The 24,890-nt window shown below is 39.4% G+C and overlaps 1 protein-coding gene across 2 annotated transcripts in view; it reads right to left on the bottom strand.

The window, feature by feature from the left end:
• The window catches only part of CAMK1D (calcium/calmodulin dependent protein kinase ID), a 240,257-nt gene that overhangs the window by 75,905 nt on the left and 139,462 nt on the right, over window positions 1-24,890 (bottom strand). For both annotated transcript variants that reach the window (XM_042468787.1, XM_042468788.1), the window contains one exon: window positions 21,378-21,452. In XM_042468787.1, coding sequence (XP_042324721.1) covers window positions 21,378-21,452 — 75 coding nt within the window. The remainder of the gene's footprint in view (window positions 1-21,377; window positions 21,453-24,890) is intronic.

Genomic DNA, 24,890 nt, shown 5'->3' with positions numbered 1-24,890 from the left:
GAAGTTATTCATCACAATCAAATTGCATATATTTGATTTAGATATACATGTTGTTGTTTTTTAAAATTAATATCTAGTTAATCTATCATCAAATAAAGCATTTTCCCATCTATCAGAGACGTTTAACTTCACAGAGCAGAATCAATTCAAGATGCAAGCAGTCATTAATAATCACTTTCTTTCTTTAATTGTTAAATGACACAGAACTTATCCGCATGATATTAAGTGTCCATAGGGAATCCTGGAAACCTTAATTCTGTGTAGTGATAATGATCTCTAGCAAAGAAATCTCAGCATCTCACCAGACATAATTCCAGGAACCTTTAGGAGAAGCTGTGACATATACATTTATATACAGGAGCATCTACAAATGAGGAGCCTCTTGAGATCTTTGTCCTAGTAGTGAGCTCCTGTGTCTAACAGGGGAGTAACCTTAAGCTTGGGAAATACATGTACCCACTTCCTCATTAATAACCTTATATCCTAGTTGGGTATTTGCCAGAACACATGTATGTTCAGTATAGCTGATTATCAATATTCTTCCAGTCCTTCAGGGAGTAGAAAGGATTGCAGAAACCAGTGAACCACACATTTCAGTATTGAAAATATCATCATTACATTGTCTAATATTACTCAGTCTTTGTCATATTATGGTTTACTCTGAGACAGATTGCCTAAGTGTTTTTTTTAAGTACTTCACAACAGGAATTCTGCTTCAACAGATAGAACTGTTTCTCTGTGCCTTGTATGCATGTGTGGCATGCGCTTTAAATTTCTATTGTTAATGTTGAAAGGGCTCTAGGCACTGGGATGTGGGCTTTCCTTGAACCCACACAAAAGGTATCTCGGTTTCACATCTACCCCACCAGCTCTGAGTCACAACTATGTTGGACTGCAAGCAATAGAGAGTCCATCATCTTAGCTATTTCTCCCTGTTTCTCCCCTTCTTTCTCCTCATCATGAAGCAGCTTTTTATAGTTATCAGAAAGTGCTATATTCTGCATTTTGCATTAACACCTACTTAGCTGCTAGAATTTGCCCAAGACTAAAAAGCAAATGTTCAAAATGATATTAAGATAGCTTCCCAAACCCACTACTGCTGGAGCTGTTCTAGGTACATGCCAAGATATACAGTGCACCCGTATCATAGGTGGGCTCACCATACTCAGACTTGTGTCACACGGATGGCAAGCCCCCGTTAAATGAATGGTGCACGCTGCCATTAAAACAATGGGACTGTATATGCATTTTTATATTAATGGGCATAATAGTAAGCCCCATCTGGTATGCCTACTTTCACTAGAATATTTTCATATCAATACTTTCCTTTCATTTCTTTTTGCATTATAATAGAACATAGGGAAGTGCCTGCAGCAACCATAGCTTTCTTAAATTATACACATGTACCCAGAGCTACGAAAGTATCTGCACTGCAAATCACATAGTTTAATCAGTGATAACCACAGGTCGCTAACACTAAATGTGTTAAAGATGGCTGCAAGTTCAGTTCCTCAGTCTTTCTCATAGTCACCCCTGATAACACCTTAAAGTCTCCATAGTCCAAATTGTCTTGCATCCCCAGTCGAATTCCACCAGATACAGAGGATGACATAGGATATTATTGCATTGTATTTAAAGTGATGTATCCCTGACAGGATACAGTTGTGTTTAATTTTAAAATCAGGTTTTATTGATAAATGAAGGCACATCTACTAATAGGGAGAAACAGCACATAAATAGTGCATTTTTCTGAGTGACAGGTGACATCCAAAATGCAGTTACTTCATTTTTGTCTCTAAAAATGCAACCCTGATGTTTTAGCAACATTTTGTGAATTAAATCAAGATGTGAGGTATTTCTGTTCTTAGCAAGATGAAAACAAAACCTGATCACTGTTAAGGCTGCTATCTATACATACAAATTATAAAGGAAATCCTAGTGAAGTGAGAGGCAATCCCATGTCTTTGCATGTAAACACTTGTCTGATATTACAGTCTCCTGGCTGAGGGAATGCATGCTTTTGTTTTCCTTTACATATCTTCTGGTCCTTTTATCCTTTCCATTGCAAGGTTGATTGCTTTAATTCAGTGGCTCATTTCTGGAACTGCCTATTGCATCCAGAAGCAAGGAAATGTAATCAGGGAGTGGAAATCATGCAGAAATAATGAGCAAATTGAAAGAAATAGCTCTTTAGCATCATCAGCTGTGGACTGGGATGAAAAGAATGTTTGCCTGCTGAAGAAATCAGTTGAAAACATGCATAGTTGGCCAGATATAACGTTACTGCAAAGGTTTATAAACCCAATATTATTTTCAGGCTCAGAGAGACGATGGAATCAAAGAGAACTCAGCCCTTTTGACGATTCAGCTCAGTTTATGAAAATGAGTAAATGGGCTTCCATGTTCCTTCCATGTGGCCATTCCTTCAGCAGATCCAAAGATGTGGCCTTTAAAATGTGTGGTCTTATATTAAATAATAATTAAATAACAAATTAAATTTAAAAAGGTATGAGTGTCTATCATACTGAAAGAGCAAATGAAAGACCCTCCATACATCCTAGCTGCCCTGGCCTCAGAGGAAGAGAAGATGATTTAGTTTGTGCTGGACTTAATCCCCTCCACCTTCCCTCGTGTGTTGTCTTTAGATTGTACATTTGAGGGCACAGAACTGTTTCTTTTTCTTTTAAAGCATCACATACAGTATAAATAAATGATGTGGTGATGATGATGATGATGATGATGATGATGATGATCTGATATCACTCTTAAAAACAAAAGAAGATTTGAATGATACAGTGTTGTGGTCAGCAGTCTAGTTCTTGCAGTTCATAGAGAAAAAAAATGATGAAGCCTCTAAGGCTACAGTCTTATGCACATGAATTTGAGAATAAGACCAATGAATTCAGTCGGACTTACTTTTCAGTAAGAATGGATAGGACTGTGTTGCATGTCTCTAGTGTTAGTATCTGCAGAAACAACAGACTGCTCATTTGTAATATTTAAAGAAGACAAAATCAATGTGGCCTGAGACAGAACACATACCTCTTTGTCTCATTGAAGAAAGAAGCAAATAAATCAGGTGTTGCTGTATTTCTATAGACAGAGTGTGTGCACTCTGTATTTCAAAAGTAACATAGGGATAGTTCTGCTCATTTGATGTACTGAGTGAAAGGACAATAGAAGACTCTGGTTGGGCTTTTGACATAGAGTATGATGAATGAACCCAGTGTTATTAAAATCCTAGCATTTACACATGTACTCTGCAATGGCAAAATGTAGAAAACATATTTTGCCTAGACATTATAAAGAACTAACCAGCCTTGGCAATGCCTAAGCGGTTAAAGCCACAGAGGTGACCCTGGCCAAAAAGAGAGAGAATTGAGCAGTCAGAATCCCTGAGAACTTTTAAACTGGAAAGCTGCACTATGTGTTGGGATCTCTGTCCTTCAAGGAGAACTGGCCTTCTCCCCAAGGGACCCCAAGACCAGACCATTTAGTGTAAAGAAGCTGGATATGAATTCAAAGAGGCATGTGTAGGGCAATCAATTATTTATTTTCTTGTTTGAAACCCTGCAGCTTGAATATAAATCTTTCCCCCAACACCTAAGATGAACCTAAGGAATCTTTCCTTGTCTATGTTTGCATGTCAAATTCAGCAAGGACCTGACAAATGCGATCTTCTTTTTTATTAGTAAAAAACCTATTTTTTAGACAGCAAAGGTTTAAACTACCTTGGAAAAAGATATACACATTCTACAAGACATTTCTGTGTTCAGGTTAAAATTACTGACTAGATCTATTAATCTCTGCAATGAAACCCAACACGTACTGTATTGAAATCATTTAGCAGGACCTTGATGTCATGTCCATAAGTTACTATCTCAGTGTGTGTGTGGGAGGAGCAGTGCATGTAGCAATGCCAACCTGTGCTGTAACACAAATATTGTACTATTAGGCATGTGTGCTGGACTCAGCTCTGACCCATAGTGCTTCAAATTATAAACCATCATGTTGCAAATTATGTAAATGCTATGGAAGTAAATGTGAGTGAGAGTAGAATCTGGCAGTCTCCTGCTGGCTTATAGTTTCCCAACAGCCTTTCTATCCAGAGTTACTTTTTGATAAGTAAAATTGACAATTTTAACTGCATTAGAACTATGACATGTAATAGCAGCCATTTTTCATATTACCATATATACTCATGTATAGGTCGACCTCGTGTGTAAACTGAGGGTAGGTTCTGGGGGACAAAATTCTGGATTTATATATGGCCCATGGATAAGTCGAAGGTAAAACCTAAGGACATGTAACCATGGATGCAACAGATGTCCTACTCCCTCCTCCTATATGTAGGGTTGCCATAAGTCAGGACCTCCAAACTGGGACAAATGTAGGACAAATGTAGGACAAATTTTTCTAATGTAGGGCACATTTTTTAAAATGGAGGACACGTGAAAAATTAATTTTTTTAAAAAAAATGTTAATCTAAATGCCTGTTTCTTAGGCATGATCAAAATGGAGGACATTTGGGCATTATTTCTAGACAGATGGCAGAAATGGACTTCCCTTTCTGGCAAAACATCCCAACCTCCATTCCAAAACACACATGACAGCACATTTGGGCATTTCACATGGCTTTACTGAACATGGCCTCTTGCATCAGAGGCTTATTCCATAACCAAACCCCTTGGGTTTAACACTTAGCATGGTTTAACATGGCTATGCATATTGAACATGTCAAGGTGGTTTCACCGTTCTTGCACCAAGTGTACTTCTCAAAAGTGTGTGTCAAGGGGTTTTTCTTCACTGCACATGAGTTTGTAAAAATCACAGCAATTTACATTGACCAGGCCTCAGAACCAAAACCACACAGAAAAGGCACTTTGGAAAGTCACACTCTCTCGGCTTCTGAAACAGTGCCTGCATGCCTCTCAAGATGACCCACTCATATCTTCATCATCATCATCATCACCACTACACTATCACTATCAAAGTAAGGGAGACTTGTTAGCATTAAAAGTACCCCCCCAAAAAAAAACCCCACCTTGAGGCCTCTCTGGCCACTCACTGACCACCTCCTTCCCCTCCTCCTTTTCCTCCCCCTCCTCCTCCTCCTCCTTCTCCCCCTCCTCCATTCGCCTGAGGGCTGGGGCGGAGGAGGAGGGTGGTGTGCGGCTGCACGCAGGAAGCAAACCGCCTCCAGCTTTGCCTCGTCCTCCACGCGGCCGCGCGGCCTAAAAAAGAGGGGCGGAGGAGGAGGTGAGTGGCGCGGCCGCGCAGGGAGGCAAAGCTGGACGGAGCCAGCGTCTCTTGCGCGCAGGCACGCCACCCTCCCCGCCTCCCCGCGTGGGCGCGCCACCTTCCCCCGCCTCTTCCGCCCCCTCTTCTCCTCCCCGCGCGCAAGAGGCACTGGCTCCATCCGCCTTTGCCTCCTCTATGCTGCGGGTGGGCGCCAAGCCTGGAGGCGAGGGGGTGGAGGAGGAGGGTGGTGCGGGCGCGCGGGGAGGCGCCTCCTCCGCCCCAGGCAGGCCTCACTGTCCTCCTCTTCCTCCCCAAGGAGGAGGAGGAGGGCAGCGAGGCCCTGCAGGCCGCAGCAACTTGGCTGCAACCGGAGGGTCCCGGTTTTTGGGCTGCACCCGTGCCGGGAGGGGCCCGGGGCCCCCAAAATCGGGAAATGCACGGGTGCAGCTGGGTTATGGCAAGCCTACCTATATGGCCCATGGATTGCAGATGGTGCCTGTTGGCTGATACCTGTAAGACCACCAAAGAGACTTCCTTGCTTTGACAGACAGGATTTGTAACACGCAGCCTGTGCTCTAATATATGCCTGTAATGCAAAGCAAAAAGCTGGAATGTACCTGAGTTCACCCCAAAAGTAAAGAACCCACTGTGAATGCTACAACAGTCTTCACCTTGAAAGACTGCTCAGGTGGAAGGCAATAAGGAAAAAGACAACTTAAGAAGACCCCAAGAAGCCCTATGGCACTTTAAAGACCATCTAAAGACCTACTAATTACAGATCAGAGCCTATCAATTTAGTACGGAAGAACCTGAAAGGCTTATTTCAACTTTCAGTGGCTTCATCTCTGTATTATGAATCTAAATGACTCTGAAATAATTAAAACTTGCTCAGTAGTTTTAATCCAACTGGCATGCATAATGCCTGCCTACCAATACCTCCCAGTGATTTCTTCAAGAGATCATTTTAAACTCAGTTCACCTCTCTGTTGCATGCACTGCTATCTTTGATGTTTTACAGCTATAATAATTAGTTCCACTACATACCTATCGGAAACAAAACAAATGGGTTGACACTAAGCAGTTCTTTATCCGTTCCACAGCCATTATATTCTCTAGCAGAACAAAATTAATTTGATACACACACATGGAGCAACTAGAAGTTTTATCCCATACTGAAATTGTATTAAGAGGGATGCAAAAGAGATGTACAAGGGCAGATTAATTACAGATCTAAAAAACTGGTCAGGACACCCAGTACATCTGCTTTCTTGCTGTTTTAGCATCCTCACCAAGTCAAGTAGTATACACTTTTCCTCTCTTGATCATCTATGTAGATTGACATATTTTAACTGTCAGAAGCAATTTGCTCTGCTTGTGAGTTTTTGCATGGCAGTGGGTTGGATTGGATGGCCCTTGTGGTCTTTTCCAACTCTATCATTCTATGATGTGATTCTATGATCCTGACTTCTAGGGTGTATGGGGAAAGTAGGATTCTGTAGCGATGAAAAAAAAGTCACTTTAGACATGTTCAGAAGTATTTTTGGTGGGGGAATCTTCTGAACAACACAAGCATTTACATAGGAGAAGGAACAGGACTTCTGCTCCCTATCCACCCCCTTCAAATCTATGGTGCAATTTAAGAAGGGAACTTGCAAAAATTATTTTCTGGAACTACAATTCTCAGGATTTTCCCAGTTGACTGAGGGAATGTTGGAGCTATACTCCAAAGGTAATGTATCCATGTTGGAGGGAGGAAACATGCAGACGTTCTGAAAATGAAAATCCATCCTGGGATGGGAGGTCCAGGAACATCATCACCTGATTTGGAAGTGAACTCTGAGAAATAGGCATTTTATAGCCAGTGATGGTGTTGGATTGTTTTTTAGAATGTTTGGTTACAGATGTTACAATCTGATATTTTTAAAAGTATGCATGATTTCAGTGCGATTAAAAAAACAACAACAGAACTGGCTTTTTTATCCTTAAAACATTTGCTTTCCTTAGATTGTGAACCTTTTAGAAATAGAACTGTTAGGAAAAACAGAACTGATACAAGCTGCTTTGAGAACATGGATATAAAATGAATAAACAATGGCTGGCTAGTAAATTGTGGTCTCCTGACTCAGTTGCAACAGTAAGTAAGCAGGTGTTATACCATAATTGCTCATATCTGCTCCTCTTTCAACCATCCTTTGCCTCCTTCCCTCCTCCCACTGAATGTTATACCATAAACTCCTTGATGGTGAGATTACATTCTTTCAGAGAGTGTATACATATTAAAAGGTCTGTGCTGGTCTTGTGGGTGGGTGAGTATGCTTTTAGTACCACTATTCAGCCTTCAGAGTAGTAATGGTTTATCTTCTATGCATGGGACTAAAAGTACATCTTATTGTGATAACATTTTTTATTCATCTTATTCATCTTTTACCATTCATTGCACCATATGGTTGTTCTGTTGCTTTTACTACAGTCACCAAGAACCTAGTCATGCCTAGCACTTATAAAGTAGCAGCTGTATACAACTATGAATGGGTTGGAACAGAAAAGACAGAACAATGTGTACCAAGATCCATAGCAATTTACACAGAGTAAAAATTCATTGCAAATCTAGTTTAAGCCTTACAATTACAGTAATAAAGCAGCACAAATTCAAATTTTGTATGATTGCTCAGGGATACAAGCATATATAATCTTCTGCTTGATAGGGAAATGGAGAGCGTATGGAGGAAAGAATGGATTGATACAAAGGACATCCTTATATGTGAATTTGATGTTTGTTCATGCATGATCAATACTTCTGTTTTGACCTTCAGTGAAAATTCTTTGGGTGGTTTCCATAAAAGAAAAATTTAACAATTATTACACAAACAGCAGGGCTATAACAATGAAATAGAATCTTCTTTCGCTGTAATCAGAAAAACAACAGAGTAGTACCATTTAATTTCTTTCAATATGTTGTTTACTAAAGATATTAAACAATATGTTGTTTACTAAAGCTATCCAATAAAATAGATAGAGGATTGTTCAGGAACACTGGCTGGTCCTAGGTTTAGTGAAGATCTGAACTGCTTTGAGTTACACTGCTGTTATACTTATCACCCCCACCATCATGATTATCCATATCCCACCTTTTCCCCAAGACTGAGACTCAAGCTGGCTTACATTATATATTAATAGACTTTAATATTATTAATTTAATTGTATTTTGATTAATTTAACTGTATTTAGTTAAGGTAAAGGGTTGAATTTTAGTTGTATATCTGCTAATGTAATTATTTATGTCATTGTTTATGCATCTTTGTAAACTGCTTTGATCTGTTGGAAAAGCGGTATATAAATAAAATTTATTATTATTATTATTATTATTACAAATGCAAATGTTTGCAATATAATTAAAAACATACAAAAAGTAAGCATTAATATATGATTAAACTATTAACCACATTAATAAAACAATTTAAAATGTACACTTTTAAAGTATTTATGATAAGATTTAAGTGCATTAAAAGTGATGTAGTATATTATTAGAAGCAATCACAAACAAAATACTTCCAATAATATGCTACAGGTTTATCCCTGTTTAAAAAGCAGATGTATTCTTGGGTGTTCCTCCTTTAAGAAAAAGTATGGGACCAGAGGCAGAAATAACATGGAAAGAATAGGGACAGGTTCCTATACCACAAAAAGGATTCCAACATGCTTCAGCAACCTTTTCATTCAAAATTAGTAGGATGGGTGACTAAACAAAAAACATTTTCAACTTTTTGGAGACCACTTGAAAACACTTTCCAGTATGTTGTGGTGTTGCTTTGTGCCTTCAAGTCGTTTCATACTTATGGAGGTTGTAAAAATGTTGGGAATGTTTGAAAGGGGGTTTCTTGGCAAGATTTACGCAGATGAGTCATAGTTCAACACTCAGATCAGTACACCATGCTGACCTGCTGCCAATATGTATTGAGTTTTTTCTTTCTTTCACCAGTCCCCATTTTTCTTTTGGTTTACATTTTTGTGGCCGAATATAAAGCTCTTTCTAAAATTCTGGGGGCAGCTGGTCAGGCAGTTTTATCTGTTCTCCCCTTTTTTTCTCTGTTCTGCTGTTCCTGCATGTTTAGTAAGGGAATCTGAAGGTAGCTACTGTCTACACTGCTTGCTGTAAACAGGACACACAGCTACAATAGGATCAATTAGAATCATAGAATCATAGAGTTGGAAGAGATCCCAAGGGCCATCCAGTCCAACCCCCTTCTGCCATGCAGGAAATCCAAATCAAAGCATCCCCAGCAGATGGCCATCTAGCCTCTGCTTAAAGACCTCCAAGGAAGGAAACTCCACTACACTCCAAGGGAGTTTGTTCCACTGTCGAACAGCCCTTACTGTCAGGAAGTTCTTCCTAATGGTGAGGTGGAATCTCTTTTCCTGGAGCTTGCATCCATTGTTCCGGGTCCTGTTCTCTGGAGCAGCAGAATACAAGCTTGCTCCCTCCTCAATATGACATTCTTTCAAATATTTAAACAGGGCTATCATATTATTATTATTATTATTATTAACATATTATTATCATATCACCTCTTAACCTTCTCTTCTCCAGACTAAACATCCCCAGCTCCCTGACTCGTTCCTCATAGGGCAAGGTTTCCAGACCTTTCACCATTTTATTCGCCCTCCTTTGGACACGCTCCAGTTTCTCAATGTCCTTTTTGAAGTGTGGTGCCCAAAAAGGACATAGAATTCCATTCTTCCCAGCTCAAGATAAAAGTGTGACACCAAAAGTGTTTATTTTTCCAGCCCTCCTTTAACTCCCAGTGCTGATGCTGGTAAAAGACTTTCGGATAGATAGAGGACAAGGAAGATAAGTTGAGAGCAAGATGGAGATAAAAAGGCTTTGTAAAAAGAAGCTTCTGTGTCAAAAGCTTGGTTAACTGAGATATGCCAGGTGTACACTTTTTATGCCCTTAAAATATTGTAACTGTTTTTAAAAAAATATTTTTATTATTTTATTTTAATTTTATTTATTGTTATTGTTGTCACTGTTGTTATCATTATTAGTATTTGAAGTAACCACTAACAAAAGAAAGACCTAAATACCCTGAAGGCACTAGATCAAGAGAGGAAAGAATGGATATACAGATGTAAGAACTGTAAGAAAATTAGATGGTTTTTTTTATTATGGATAGATTTTATGTAAGAATAAGAAATAAAGAATATGGGGGGGGGGGGCAGGAAACACATCATCTTAATAAACTTCGAATAGAAATTTTGAGGGACTAGCCAACCCAGAGCGAAAAAAAGATCTTGGCTGGCTTGGATGATATAATTCTTTTGGAAATGTCTTCTATTCTCACTTGTGGGAGAGTGAAGCTATTTGCAAACATAACAACATATTGTAAAGTGTTTTAACAGCCAGCTTGATTGCATGCAGAAATCCACAGCTGTAGTTGCCTTTGTTTTCTTCATGAATGTAATGCACTAGGCAACTTAAACATGTGAAAAAGAATTCCCAAGTTAGTGTGTTTATTTTTAACGTCTGTTCCATGTCAACTGTTCAACATCTTCTAAAGTGCCTCCTAAAAGTTCAAGGGCAGAAAAACTTGTCTTTTTATAGTTAGATAATAAAATGCCAACATGAGTCAAACACTTTAAAATAGCAAACCTTGCTGTAAAAACTTAGTAACAAAGAGGGAGGGAGAGAAAACCCACCACCATCATCACAATTAATGCTTGACAGACAACTTCATAAGCCAGAAGGCAGCCTGACAAAAAAGCTGTTTGTCAAAGTGGTAACTTCGCAACAAGGCGCATCAATTTAAAAAAGCATGTTAAAGACTATTTCTCTCAGATGCTACAGAGAAATGCAGATAAGAAGGGAACAGCATGTGGGCAATGTTCTTTCTTTAAATCCTCACTGACATCTCTACAGTCTTCTCCCTGGGGTTGCAGTATCACTCATTACATTTTATAACAAAGTCACAGCAAGCTATAATGCCACTGTGCAAATTGAGAGAACAAGGCTAGGTTTTGCATCAGACACAAGGCAGTGGCCGAAATGGAAGCCCTGTCCTTGGCTCTCTCCTTCTTTCCCTGTAATGCCTAGTCAAATTTATTTCATGACATGACACCTGGACTCCGCATTATTGAGGATGTCAGTGGAGAAGGGAAACTCATTGTCTCATCACATCACATTATGGATTGAACTCCAAAAGATGACACCATGGACTTTATCACACGTGAGGAATTTCTCTTAATTTCGAATGAAAAGAAAGTGGGGCCAGAACGCATTCACATGAATTCACTAGTTCAGTGAATTTACGTGAATGTGAATTGCGTTTGAACTGGCTTCCCATTGCCTAAAAAAGCATGCCATTGCCCAAATTTGCGTGTGGTAGTCTATCATGCAATAACATGAAACTCCATGATTGCGCTCGGACTCACTTCCCATTGCCCGAATTTGCATGTAGCAGGTTATCACACAATAACATTAAACCCCATGATTACGTTCAGATTGCCATTGGATTATACTTCCAATTTCCCTTCTCTGATAAACTCCTATGGGAAAAGCAGGTAAACTGAAATGGGACACCCATTTTCAGTAGCATTCCACCATGTTAGCCATACTCTTGTTCTGCTCTTGGGCTACATATCTCAAGGAGCTGGGGATGTTTAGCCTGGAGAAGAGAAGGTTAAGAGGTGATATGATAGCCCTGTTTAAATACTTGAAGGGATGTCATACTGAGGAGGGAGCTGACTTGTTTTCAGCTGTTCCAGAGACTAGGACCCGGAGCAATGGATGCAAGCTACAGGAAAAGAGATTCCACTTCAACATTAGGAAGAACTTCCTGACAGTAAGGGCTGTTCGACAGTGGAACAAACTCCCTCTGAGTGTAGTGGAGTCTCCTTCCTTGGAGGTCTTTAAGCAGAGGCTGGATGGCCATCTGTTGGGGATGCTTTGATTGAGAGTTCCTGCATGGCAGGGAGTTGGACTGGATGGCCCTTGCGGTCTCTTCCAACTCTATGAATCTATGATTCTGCTTCAGCTTGGAAAATGGCAAAGAATGGGAATCTCTTTCCAATATTAGGAATACCAACACGAAAAGTAAATCTAACTTTTATAGCACTTTTTGTGCTAAATAAAATTTATTTATTGTGTTTTGTCTCAGTAATCCTTCTAACCGTCTTGTAAGAGCATGCAATCGTATTACCAGCAAACATTTTGAAAAATTACTTTTTGGCTATACAACTCACAGGATCTCCAGCCCCCAAAAAGTAACTTTTCAAACTCTGATTATTTACATTCCATACACGGGTTAGATGTATGGTTAATAGGTCACATTCTTAGACATCTCAGGGAAACAGCTTTCACTCTTGTTCAGTCTCACTGGATTTAGCAAGTGAGATCTGGGAAGTTTAGCGCATGTAATTTTCTCACCGACCTGGGCATGGGATGGGATCAGGCTAGCATGGGTTAAAACTGATTTTACTGCACACAAAATCGTGCCCGGGTTGGCATGAAAATTACATGCAATAAACTCCTGAGATTCACCCTCAGTCTGTTTGATTCTGTTCAATATATCAAAAGCAATTCAAGTCCTTCCACTCCTTCGATGAGAAATAAAACAGACAGCTGCCTACAGGAAAGAACTATTGTTTTTCTAGTCATACCTACTGTTTGCTCATCATACATGCAAACTAGCAAACTGAAAAGAGTTCTGCAGTGCATGCTGAGCTTCCATAGAGACAACCTTGTTCCCATCTGCCCAAAGGGAACAAAGATTGTGTGATGGTGACAGTCTAGAATGGGGATTATATTGGTGGAGAAATATAGGCCTTCAGTGTTGGGTTGTAGCAGCATGTATGCCGTAAGCAATGCAATAAAGCTTGACTTGGGAAAGAATGGCTGATTCTATTGTAACTGTGTGTGCTTAGGTACAACACGCAAGATAAACAACTGCCTCCAGAATCACTTACCAAGCATGTGTAGAGAGCAAAACAAGGGGGGGGGGGGAGGAGAGGACATTAGAGGATGTTGATAGAAAAATAACATACTGGCATTCATCTTGGAAGCAGCCTGCAAATGCTCTATGTCAGTGATGGTGAACCTGAGTGCCCAAACTGCAATCCAAAACCCACTTATTTATTGCAAAGTGCCATGTCCCTTTGGCTTTCTAGTAACAAACTCTGGCAAACTCTATGCTGGGGCGACAGCACATGTGCCCACAGAGAGGGCTCTGAATGCCACCTCTGGCACGTGTGCCATAGGTTCGCCATCACTGCTCTATGCAAAGTTAACCTAACTGGTTGTTTCATTTCACATGTGCATGATATTAGGTTTGAACGAAAAGTTTGCTGAGGCATGTTGAATTGCTCTTCTTTTTTGTGGTCTAGCAACCTATCCCTATTCTTTCTATGTTAATTCTACTTCTGCACAAATATTTATGTTAAAGAAGCCCAGTTAACTTTGTTAACTGAAGTACAGCTATATATTGTTAGTAGGGCCTGGCCTAGAGTTTTTCACAGTCTCCCATCACATCATATTCATATGAGCTACAGATATTTCACTTGAATTTGGAAGCTGCCTAAAGCAGGGGTTGGTCCATGGTGAAGCATGGGAGTTTTCTAACCCCCAGCTCCCCACATCTCAGAGCATGAGCTACATGTGGCCCAAAGGACTATCAACATTAGTGCTATAATTAGTTAGAGTGAGGCAGGGAACTTGGAGATCACATTTTGATGGGATGAACCAGAAAGCAGCATTTTTTAGTTACTTTATTGTTATAGCTTTGTTTTTCCTGCCAGGGATGGAGAAAATGCTTGCAGAACCTTCTGCTTCAGACACCAAAATAACTTGGCCAGCTTAGTATATGTACCTTGATGGTGGGTGGTGGTGGAGTACCATTAGTTGTTGCAGTTCATGTAGGGAAATGTCTTGAACAGGCACTAAGCCTTGTTTCAATGTGGATAGTTATCCACATATATGTCTTATAAGTACAGGCAGGAGGATTGCCTAGACATGTTTAAATATCATTTTGGGAATTCTACCCTCATTAATCTGTAACTAAATTAGATGCTACTGAAACATCTGATTATCATCCACAACCACTTTGTGGGGTTTTGATCCTTTTTGCTAAGAGTTTTCATCCCTTAGATACCTCTTTGGAACAGAAAGATAACAATTGTCAATCGTCAATAACCATTTGTCAGTCCTCAGAATTGTACCTCTGTCAATTTAGTTGTTTGTTTGTTCTTTCCAAAATCAAACAAAAAGGTGAAATTTTTATTTGATAAGCAGTATTTCACACTCGTGGTTCAGCTCTAGGTATCATGGCTAGCAATATTCAATATTCTGAGGGTTAGGTTCTGATCTGTTATACAATTAACTCGTCTAATTTAGATGGCTATCTCACAGATGGTATAATTAAAGCACCATTTGGTCAATATGCTTTTGTAAATAGCAATGAACTGCAATGTTTACCAACTTCCCCACTTTTTCCTTCTGAAAGGACAAGGTTTTTTCACTATATACCAAGAATAGTCCAGAAGAAAGTCATGTTCCTAGGTAATTTCACAGCCAGCCTTGGATTGCCACTGATGTAACATTCAAAAGGGAACTGCAACCAATCCTGGATGCTTGCGAATTATATCTATGTGATACATATGAAGTTTTGTTGCTGTTGTTGCATGTATACATTTTACTTTCTAAAAAATTACATCTTATAAAAATTAAATACACCTTGACAAATTTTGTAAGGCTAGTAACACAACAACAAACAATAATGGTAACATTTTACAAATTTAGTAACTATTATAGCACTGTATATACAAATAATAAAAGGACATATGTATTCATTTGCTTTCTAAAATACTATAAATAGTATGGCCTAAATCCACCTGTTAGTCTCAGCTAAAATACATTCATTGCACAAAATGTTGAATTGTAAACCAAAACTTAGGTTAATCCAGTAGGTTGAATGGGTCTGTTCTAATAGGAGTAGCAATTGAAATTATACTTAAAATCTAATTTTTAAATTTCACCATTCTTTATTCATTTTATATTTATCCGTTTCTGAGTCATGAACTCTTTTTTTTTTCCATTACTTGGAAAAACTGTTTCCTTCTTCTGATATTCTTGCCATATATAAATTCCAATCCACAACCGGCATCTGCTTGGCTATTGCTAGTATTTAATTAATACTGTAATTCCAGTAACAACTGTATCTATGATACCTTACAATTTAACATAAGTATCATTGTGATTACTATTTTGCTTAAAACTGTACCTCTCTTTGAGCAATCCCACAAAAAGTCTAAAACATTCTCATTTCCTACTTGACAGTGCCACTATCAAATAACAGTATGGCCACAAGTTACGATGGCCAGGAACCCCATGTAAAACAAATGCAATATGAGGAGGGAGACAGGAGTTGGACTGCAAGGTTTGAGCAACCTACTCCTTCGTAGCATAATTAGGCAGGCTCTTGGGAGGTGAGGAAAGGTGGCCTGGAGAGCTGTTCGTACCTTTGAATAGCCATTTGTCCAGGCCGCCTTTTCCAGAGCACCTTGCTCCAAAGGAACCATCTTGTCAGCCATATTACTGAGAAAAAGACTGCTTAAACCCAGAAGCTTTCTTCTACTAGTCCCAGCTGGAGATTTCCCCCTCCTTCCTTCACTACCGCCATGTCTGTTCCTTTTTTCAATCCGGCCACCATTGCCACCTTAGCTTCCACCAGGATAGTTACACCGTTTTAGGAGTTTATCACACTAGTGAGATCCTGCTGGAAAATGGGATTTTAAACAAGACTTAAGTTAGGAAAAAAACTAGACATGCCAGATGTTTATCACATGACATTGCTGTTAACGTGAAATAACATGAAGGTGAACTGAAGTTAAACTGAAAAAAACAGCAGCTTTTTACTTTCGGGAAATTCTGAAAGTAAAAAGGTGGCATTTTTCTCCGCTTTAACTTTGATTTAACTTCGCATCACACTTTAGCAGCAATTTGGTGTGATAAACTTCCCAAATTTGTGGGTTCTGTTTAAATTTGAATTTAATTTAAATCCAGTTTAAATACAGTTTCCCAGAGAAATCTCACTAGTGTGATAAGGCTCATAGTCACCCAATAAATTCTTATCCCACAGATATGGACCAATTTTATCATAATGCTCAAATATTAATAAGAACTTGTATGGAATTATACATACTAGCTCTCTTTAATATTTGAGCATTGTGATAAAACTGGCTCTTCAGTAAATGTTGTTGTTGTTGTTATTGTGTGCCTTCAAGTTGTTTCCGACATATGGCAAACTTTTCATGGAGTATTCTTGGCAAGTTTCTTCAGAGGGGGATTGTCATTGCTATCCTCTGAGGCTGAGAGAGTATGACTTTTCTATGGTCAACCATAGGTTTACGTGGCTGAGCCGAGATTTGAACCCTTATAGTCCAACACTCAAACAACTATCCCATACTGGCTCTTTTAGTAGACATACAATTAATTTTTAATTAATCTTATATTCAGTCTTCCGCTCCCACTTCAAATTATTCATAAATGTGCTGTCTTTTATCAATCTATTGTCAAAAATACACATTCAGTTACTGGACTCCTTGACAATTAATTATTTATGAACAATTTATCGCAAGAGTCCTTTCTGCTTTTTATTTTCTATTTACACAGCCATGAATACTGAATCCAGTGTGACAGCTGTTCATCCATGTTAAAACCTGATTATTGTTTTTGCCTAGTTGTTGCCTAGTTTGGAGGGTCCTCAAATGCAAAGGGGGAGGATATAACTGCTTAATAATTGATCTCTAACTTACTGGAAAGGCATTAAGTCTTTCTCCCCTCCAAACCCCAGTTTGTATAGAGCGTAGACCATAACTTTAAAAAGTTACTTTTGGCCATTCTGGCTAAGGGATTCTGGGACTTTTCCACACAACGTAGATCCTTTGTGCCAATGCAAAACATATTTAAGTATGGTTAAGTCTACTGAAATCAATAGCTTTAAGTGTACTTCACTTTGAACTGGATTGTGGTCTCTCAGACTGAGAGATATTTTAGGAGTACATGATTTCTGATCTACAAGGTGCAATTTGCAAATATAGCTAGGAAATAATTATTGCCCATGAGCTAATAAATTCTATAATTGAAGCAAAACTACAGACCACAATTATTTTTTTACTTTTCCCAGGCAGTACTCAGCCAGAACTGAAGAGCTCAGAGGAAGGAACAAATTGCTCAAGTATTCTGTCATTTATCTCTGTTCTCAGCAGGCAGCCTGTTGCTCTGTTCTTAGTGTTATTACCCAGTGTCAACAATATGAATGCTGTAGTGGCTTTCATAGTTTAAAACACATCACTTACATCCACAGGGGAAACAAATACAGGGATTTAATACTATTGCAAAAAAACTCAGTCTGAAATGTTCTGCAGTGCTTTGGCTGGGCTATGTTTTCATTGTGTGGCCAGAATAATTTGTTAACATAAACCACATAGGCAAAGCTATAGCTGGGAACTTAAAAAAAAAAAACCCAACCCAAACAAACAAGCTTTCTGTGTTTTAACATTCAAAAATTGCTCTCTCAAACTTATTGCCAGTTACTCTTTTGAATATGAAAGACTGCTAGAATAACATCATTTTAGAAGGGAAAACTCTCCATGTTTTGCTGAGGTGGCAAAAAAGCAATTAGCTTTCATGCTTTGTTACTACTGTCAGTATTGTGTTGAGATTATCATACATAGACGGGATAAGGACACGATCGCTCCCCAATCCTTATCCCATCTTTGACTGCGATCCAGTGAAAGGCTTTCAGATTGCAGCGCCATTGTCCCATCATTGAAGCGGCACTGCATTAACATGAACTCCTGTTAATGCAAAATGTCAGGCAATACTGCTTCATTGATGGGACAATGATGGGATAAGTGTGACGTTGTATGAACATCTTCTTGTGATCATGGGGAAAGGACATGACAAGGACCCTTAGTGCCCCGTCTGATAATCTCTGGTGTGTATGTGCCTTCAAGCTGCCTATGGCAACCTCCTGAATTTCATAGGGTTTTCTTAGGCAAGGAATACTTCAGATGATTTTGCCATCCCTTCCTCTGAAATATAGCCTGCAGCACCAGGTATCAGCATTACACTATCATTATTAAAACATCTGATACATTGCAATCTGTGGCCATAGCTCCATGAAAAAGTAATTACTTTGCATGGTTCAAGTCTATCTTCCCTACAGTCCCTACGGTTTCCACTTCTGTTTTGGAATCACATGCTGGGAATGAACTTTGCAGGGCCAACACCTGCAAAGTCCTGAGTGGACCCAGAGGATAGTGCTGCTGATCCCCTCCACCAAAAAGAAAGAAAGAATGAAAAAAGAAAGAAGGAAGGAAGGAAAAGGCAGCATGAATCCACCTGAATATAGAATACAGTACAGTGTTTCTTGCTCATGGTAGATCCATTTCTGAAAGCTAGCCATGGTTCCACAAACATGTGAGTTACTGTTAGTGATTCACAACTACATTTGTTCAGTAGTAGAGCTATGTTTTCCATAAATTAAGTCTCATGTTCATATCCAAGTTCAAATCAAACTGCTTTAGTTAGCAGCACATGAGGAAAGATTTGTGGCTAATATCTTGAAAAGTAGACAATGGGCTAAAGCAGAATGGGCAAAGTGTGTAGCCCATATGCTAGCACCTCTTAGGGACTAAAAACATTTGTTTTACACCAAAATGCCTCCCAAACCCTCTGGGAGTGTGTGGAGGGCATTTCCACCATGTTTTGGGCTGGCCCCAGGACAATTTAAGCCCAAGAGAGGCCTTTCTTAAACAGGAAGTGAACAGGAAGTTGTACTCACATCTTGTTGTTAAAAAAAAGTCTTATTCTGGTACATACAAATGGTACAGGAAGACCCCAAAATATAGTGAAAATGTCCCTTAAGGAGAATCTGGGAGCAAAATTTTTATTTATTTGCATAATCAGTTGTGGGAAATGCAGCTATCCAAGACCTCCTGAGTTACTAATGCAGCCCCTACCCTTCCACACTTGTCCACCCTGGGTTAAAGGGACCAGTGCTGACCTAGGAATTGTACAAACAGCCCCTAAGGGGCAGCATACAACTGCCCCTTTACTGACCAGATCAGGGCTGCGGCCAGCACATGCCCCAGCCCTGATCCAGCCTCTGGAAGGCAGAAAAAGAAGCCACAAGGTGTAGTTCCTTTTGGCACCCTCTAAAGGGTGTCATGGCCACGGCGGTGCAGCTTTGTTACACCCTTTTGGCACTGCATCATGTAGATGCAGCTCCAGGGCCATGCCATGAACCGTGTGCGGTGTCAGGGCCTGAGGGGGCAGAGTCACGGCATCCAGCGTGTGGACGCTCCGCCATGACTCCGCCCACAGGCCAGCACTTTGTGCCCGTCTGTACCAGGCCTTAGTGTAACACAATTAAATAGCATGCATGGATGGAACCTCTGCCACTAGTTTTTGTTGGTCCTGGTTATTTACACAACAGCCACTTGCTTCTTTCTGAGATGTCCCATTGTTAGGATATCACTGACAAGAGTTCTTTCAGAAATGCTGTGGGATGACCCCATGTACTGTACAATATACATTAATCTTTCCTCATGTGGTCATGGACCCCTTTTTGGACTTTCAGAAGACAGTGATTTGCTGGTCTCCAAGCAGCATGAGAGGCTTTTTGCTTTTTATACACCACATTTTATAGACTAAAGGGGGGGGGGTCAATAAGGATAACGCCCCTGATTTCTTACCCCTTGTATAAGACTGGAGTTGGGAGTGCAAGGAGAGGCCATGGCTGCTTGGCATACTCTGGGACTTGTAGACCCAAAAGTAACTTTTCCACATCTAGGCCACAAGTTCTCTTGTGTAGAAGAAGGCCAAGCCAATATTAAGATCCCAGATCTGGACATTTTATTCAAACTCATTTACCTGGGACTAAACCTGTATTATATTTTAAAAATCAAATTGCAAGCTCCCTATGTAGAAATAAAAATGTTATTTTTAATATAAGTGAAATACAGTGGACCTTTTGTATTGGCAGGCCAGCAATCCACAGATTTTAGTATCTGTAAATCACCATGCTCCATATTATTCCACAGTGGCGCATGCATGTTGCTGCCATTGAATAGTATGGAGCGTGGCTGTCTGCATTTTTTGACATCTGCTCAACCCCCATAGATGGAAAGGGTCCACTATAATCTGTTTGTTTTCTACTGGGGTTGGGATGACAAATAAAATTTGCAAGCTAATACAAAGGAAAGGAATTATAGCAGCAAACTGAGCAGTGAGGCAATAAAATGGTACCCAGCTATAACATCTTCTGACTTGTATCAACAGGTCACAGTTTCCAAGGAAACAAGAAATTACCCATGAACATTTTGTCCTAGACTGAATGGAGGAAATGGCGCATGTTTAATTGATTATAGTTTTTAGTTTGACAGCGGCGCTTCCCAAAATCAGAAGTTTTGAAGATGTTTTAGATCACAGGCTGTGCTTCAATAGCCACAATTTCTTAGTTCCAGGTGTGTGAAGGAAACAGTTATTTTGTATGTATGCCACTAAAAGTTTTTACGTCTACTTCCTTATTTTAAAAATGTGTTAACTAGCATTCTGCCAAGAAGAGCATTCAGAGAGAGGTTGGAAATGTTTTCAGAACAGTAATAGGCAACAGACATAAATATCAGCAAAAATGTCGGCACTAGAGAAAGTAGCAGATTTGTTAAAGAAAAGTTTTAAAATTCACATCTCAGACTAGTTAGCAGACCAGTGAAATAATAGTTTTCATTCAACTCTAAACTGACAGGTCATGAAGGAAATGGAGTCCTAAAGAAGATGTTGTGATTGATAGAACTGCACAAGACATGTGTGCATTACATGCCATGTCCCTGTCCAAGACATATGCTCAAATTATATAATATCTGAAATGGGTCTTAAATCGTGTAAGTTGTTCCTGATCTCTGGTCCTTAAACCTAGTGGATTGAGCCATAAAATCTGAAACGGAATTCTGTTCACATTTTTGGAGAATGAGGTGTACTTTCCTTTTGCATATATGCTATTTGGTTCTCCGATACATTGACAGAGATTATGAATGTGGTATATATGGTAAATATAAGTCTATATTGATTAATTACTTACAGCTGCATGACCAGATACAAGTGGTTTGGACTCTCATAGATATCTTCCAGTGCAACAATATTTTCATGCTTGATCCTAAATATTAAATAAAAAAAGAAATCACAGGGTAAGTTAAGTATCCAATAAAAACCCACTAATATAAAAAGAATGTGAACTATTAAAAGTGCCTGCAGCTCCAAGATAACTCAATACAAAAGGAACCTGTATAGGAACTATTACTGTAGTGATAGGTGTACATCCAAAGAAAGTAAATGTATCGCGGGTTACAAACCGCCATTAGGGACGTCCTGAGGACGTCCCAGTTTGAAAAAGGGGCGTCTCTTCTAGACGCATCTTACCCTATCACGGACTCAGTCCGTACAAAATGGCGGCGCCCTGTTCATACAGGCACCGCCATTTTGACGTATTGGACGCTCTGCGTCCGCATGTGGTGCACCAGAAGTGACGCCGTGAATGCACCCTTTGGCACTCGCGGCACCTCTTCTGGGGCCTGAGAAGGAGAGCGATTTCCACGCTCCTTCTCTGCAGCGTCTGGGAGTCGCGCCGTTTAAAGGCTGCGGTTCCCAGACACTGCTAAAATATTTAGATATTGGGATAATGTGAATTTGACTTCTTTGGATTTGTCCCTTTCCACACAGTAATCATCAAAGTCCAGCCAAATCACCCAATGCAATTACACAGACAATTATTTACTTTTATCACATATGCATTTTCTATGTCCAAGGCTTTGAACCATGGTTATTCACGATAACAAGGTACATGTATCTCAGGCATGAAAGAAAATGGAAGGAGCATAATGTAAAACCAATCTTATGTATGCTTTTATCATCTGAAAGGCAAGCATGGGTTGAACAGTCTTTGTGTGTCAATGGCCCTATACAGACAGGCCAAAATAAAGCTGCTTCGGATCACTTTGGAGGTATGCTGTTTAGATGTTGCATAATTCCTAAGAGTCTGGAAGCCACACCAAAGCCATGATCCAATCTTAATGACTGGTGTGCAGCTTTGGCGCAGCTTCTGGACTCTTAGGACGCATGCATCATTTAAACAGCATACCTCCAAAGTGACCCGAAGCAGCTTTATTTTGGCCTGTCTGTATGGGGCCTATATGTACCTTCAAGTTGCCTGTTGACTTATGGTGACTCCATGAATTTCATAGGCATTTCTTATGCAAGAAAACTCAAAGGTAGTTTTGCAAGTTCCTTCTTCTGAAATATAGCCTACAGCACCTGGTATTTGTTGGCAGTTTCCCAGCTGAATACTAACCAGAGCTTGCTTCAGACTTTACTCAGAAAACGCCCACTATAGCTATATATGTTTTCAAAGAATGTATGATTGTGTTGTAAAAATCTTTGCTACTAGAATTAGTAAGAAGCAGCAGTATAATTAAGGTTCAAAACAGAGTACATGAATTCAAAGAAAGAGGGCATGTGAAAATTTGCTAGTAGCTGGGAAAGTATGGCATTCAATAGAATCACGTATTAGAATCTTGTACTAGTAAAATAATTACTGTATACTCTGGTACTACTAGCTAGTATCAGATAAGAACAGTAGAGAAGACTGTAAGCCATACTAGTCCCCAGCTAATATATCCATTCCTATATATATATTATTTTATAAACATGAGCTACTTTTCCCCTGTAACATGCAAGTGTGTGCGAAGGAAATTAAACACTCATTTAAAATACCATTTAAACCAACTAGAAAATATTTTCATTGTTATAATAAATGCTTTACAATTTAACAGCTGGAACAAACACTGAGCTAAGTCACCACTGGCACGGATCTGCAGACCTCAGAGTCCTTACAGTTTAGGTGATGACTTTTTAACAGAGAGACATAAAAACCACCATCTAATTAGTTCCTGAAAGACAAATCCTCTCTGGGATTATTGCTTAAAGTAATTCCAAACAATTTCCACTGTGCATAATTAATTTGCATTAACCCCCAAGCGAGGAACGATTTAGCTGTGAGGAACAGAATATTAATTAAGACAAACTGGAGATATTGCTTAAGAGAAAGAAGGGTTGCACAATGAAGTGTAAGAAGTTAACAAGGGCAGATTTCACAGTAAATGGGGTAAGGGTGGGGAATAATAGGGAATGTCTAGACTTTGTTCGGTTTAACATTCTTAACCACTGTACTGAATACAAAAGATTCAGGACAGAATAACCCACTCAGTGTGTGGCAATTACCCTCATTCTCTGTCCAGAGTGTAAGAACACAACTAGACAAGGCAGAAAGAAAGAACTAATGACACACTCCTTTCAGGTGTAGTCTTCCACACTGTGTGTAAACTATACGTACAACTTGGATGCACAAAATCTGAGAACCATTTTGTTGTGTGTTTCATATTTTTGGCTAGTAGCTGGAAAACTCATTTACTGATAGCCAGGAAATAATTAATATCCTACGTTCCTCTTAGAGCTAATGAAAAATATATATATACCTAGGGTTGCATCTGAATTGCAGAATTAAGGCAGTTTGACACCACTTTAACTGTCATAGCTCAATGCTATGGAATTCTGGGATTTGCAGTTTTTTTAGATATTTAGGATTTGTCAGAGAGCCAATGTTTAATTAATTTATTAATTAATATAAAGCAAACTAAATCCTACCGCTCTTCACTTGAGGAGCAGACAGAGAAAAACCTACCCTTATTAGTATACCAATCAGGCATATGATTAATACAAATACCATTCAACTTTATGCTTCCGATTAAAATTAATAAAGAGAACTATGGTTTACAGTCAATGAACCATTTGGGGAAAGGTTGATCTGGAATATTTATTTACTATTGGAAGAGATCCGTCTTGACAGCCTTTTTAAAGCTGTCAAGATTCGTAATTTGTCGGATCTCCTCCAACAGACCGTTCCAAAATTTAGAAGCAGAAGATGAAAAGGCCCTCTGGGTTGCAGCCAACTTGGTCTTCATTGGCTGTAATAAGTTTTTCTCAGAAGACCTAAGCATTCCGAGTGGATTATACGGAAGGAAGCGTTCCCATAAGTAGGCTAGACCTAAGCCATGTAGGACTTTAAAGGTCATTACCAACACCTTGTACTGTGCCCGGAAACTAATAGCCAGTGGAGAGATTTTAAAATCGGTGTTATATGGTCACTTCTACATTTCTCAATGACCAATCTGGCTGCCATATTTTGAACTAGTTGAAGTTTCTAAACTAGGCTCAAGGGTAGCCCCATATAGAGTGTGCTACAGAAGTCATGTCACAAGGTAACCAGTGCATATACCACAGTTTTCAAGTCACCTGGCTTCAGGAAGAGCCTCAGCTGGCATATCAGCTGAAGCTGATTTTGTTTATTCCAAAATATTTTCTGTTACCTCCCAATACGATCAAAGACTTTTAATACCAGCTCCTCAGATCAGTTTATTTTAATCCAGTATAAAATCAGGAAGAACAAAATCTGGGATTTTCCAGTCAATTTGAATGTGCCTTAAATAAGTAAATCCCTCACTAATTCAATTATGATTCAGTATATTTTATTTTCTCCCCC

Source organism: Sceloporus undulatus, chromosome 5, assembly GCF_019175285.1.
Source record: "Sceloporus undulatus isolate JIND9_A2432 ecotype Alabama chromosome 5, SceUnd_v1.1, whole genome shotgun sequence".
NCBI lineage: Eukaryota > Metazoa > Chordata > Lepidosauria > Squamata > Phrynosomatidae > Sceloporus > Sceloporus undulatus.
This window is presented reverse-complemented; position numbering and strand designations above follow the sequence as displayed.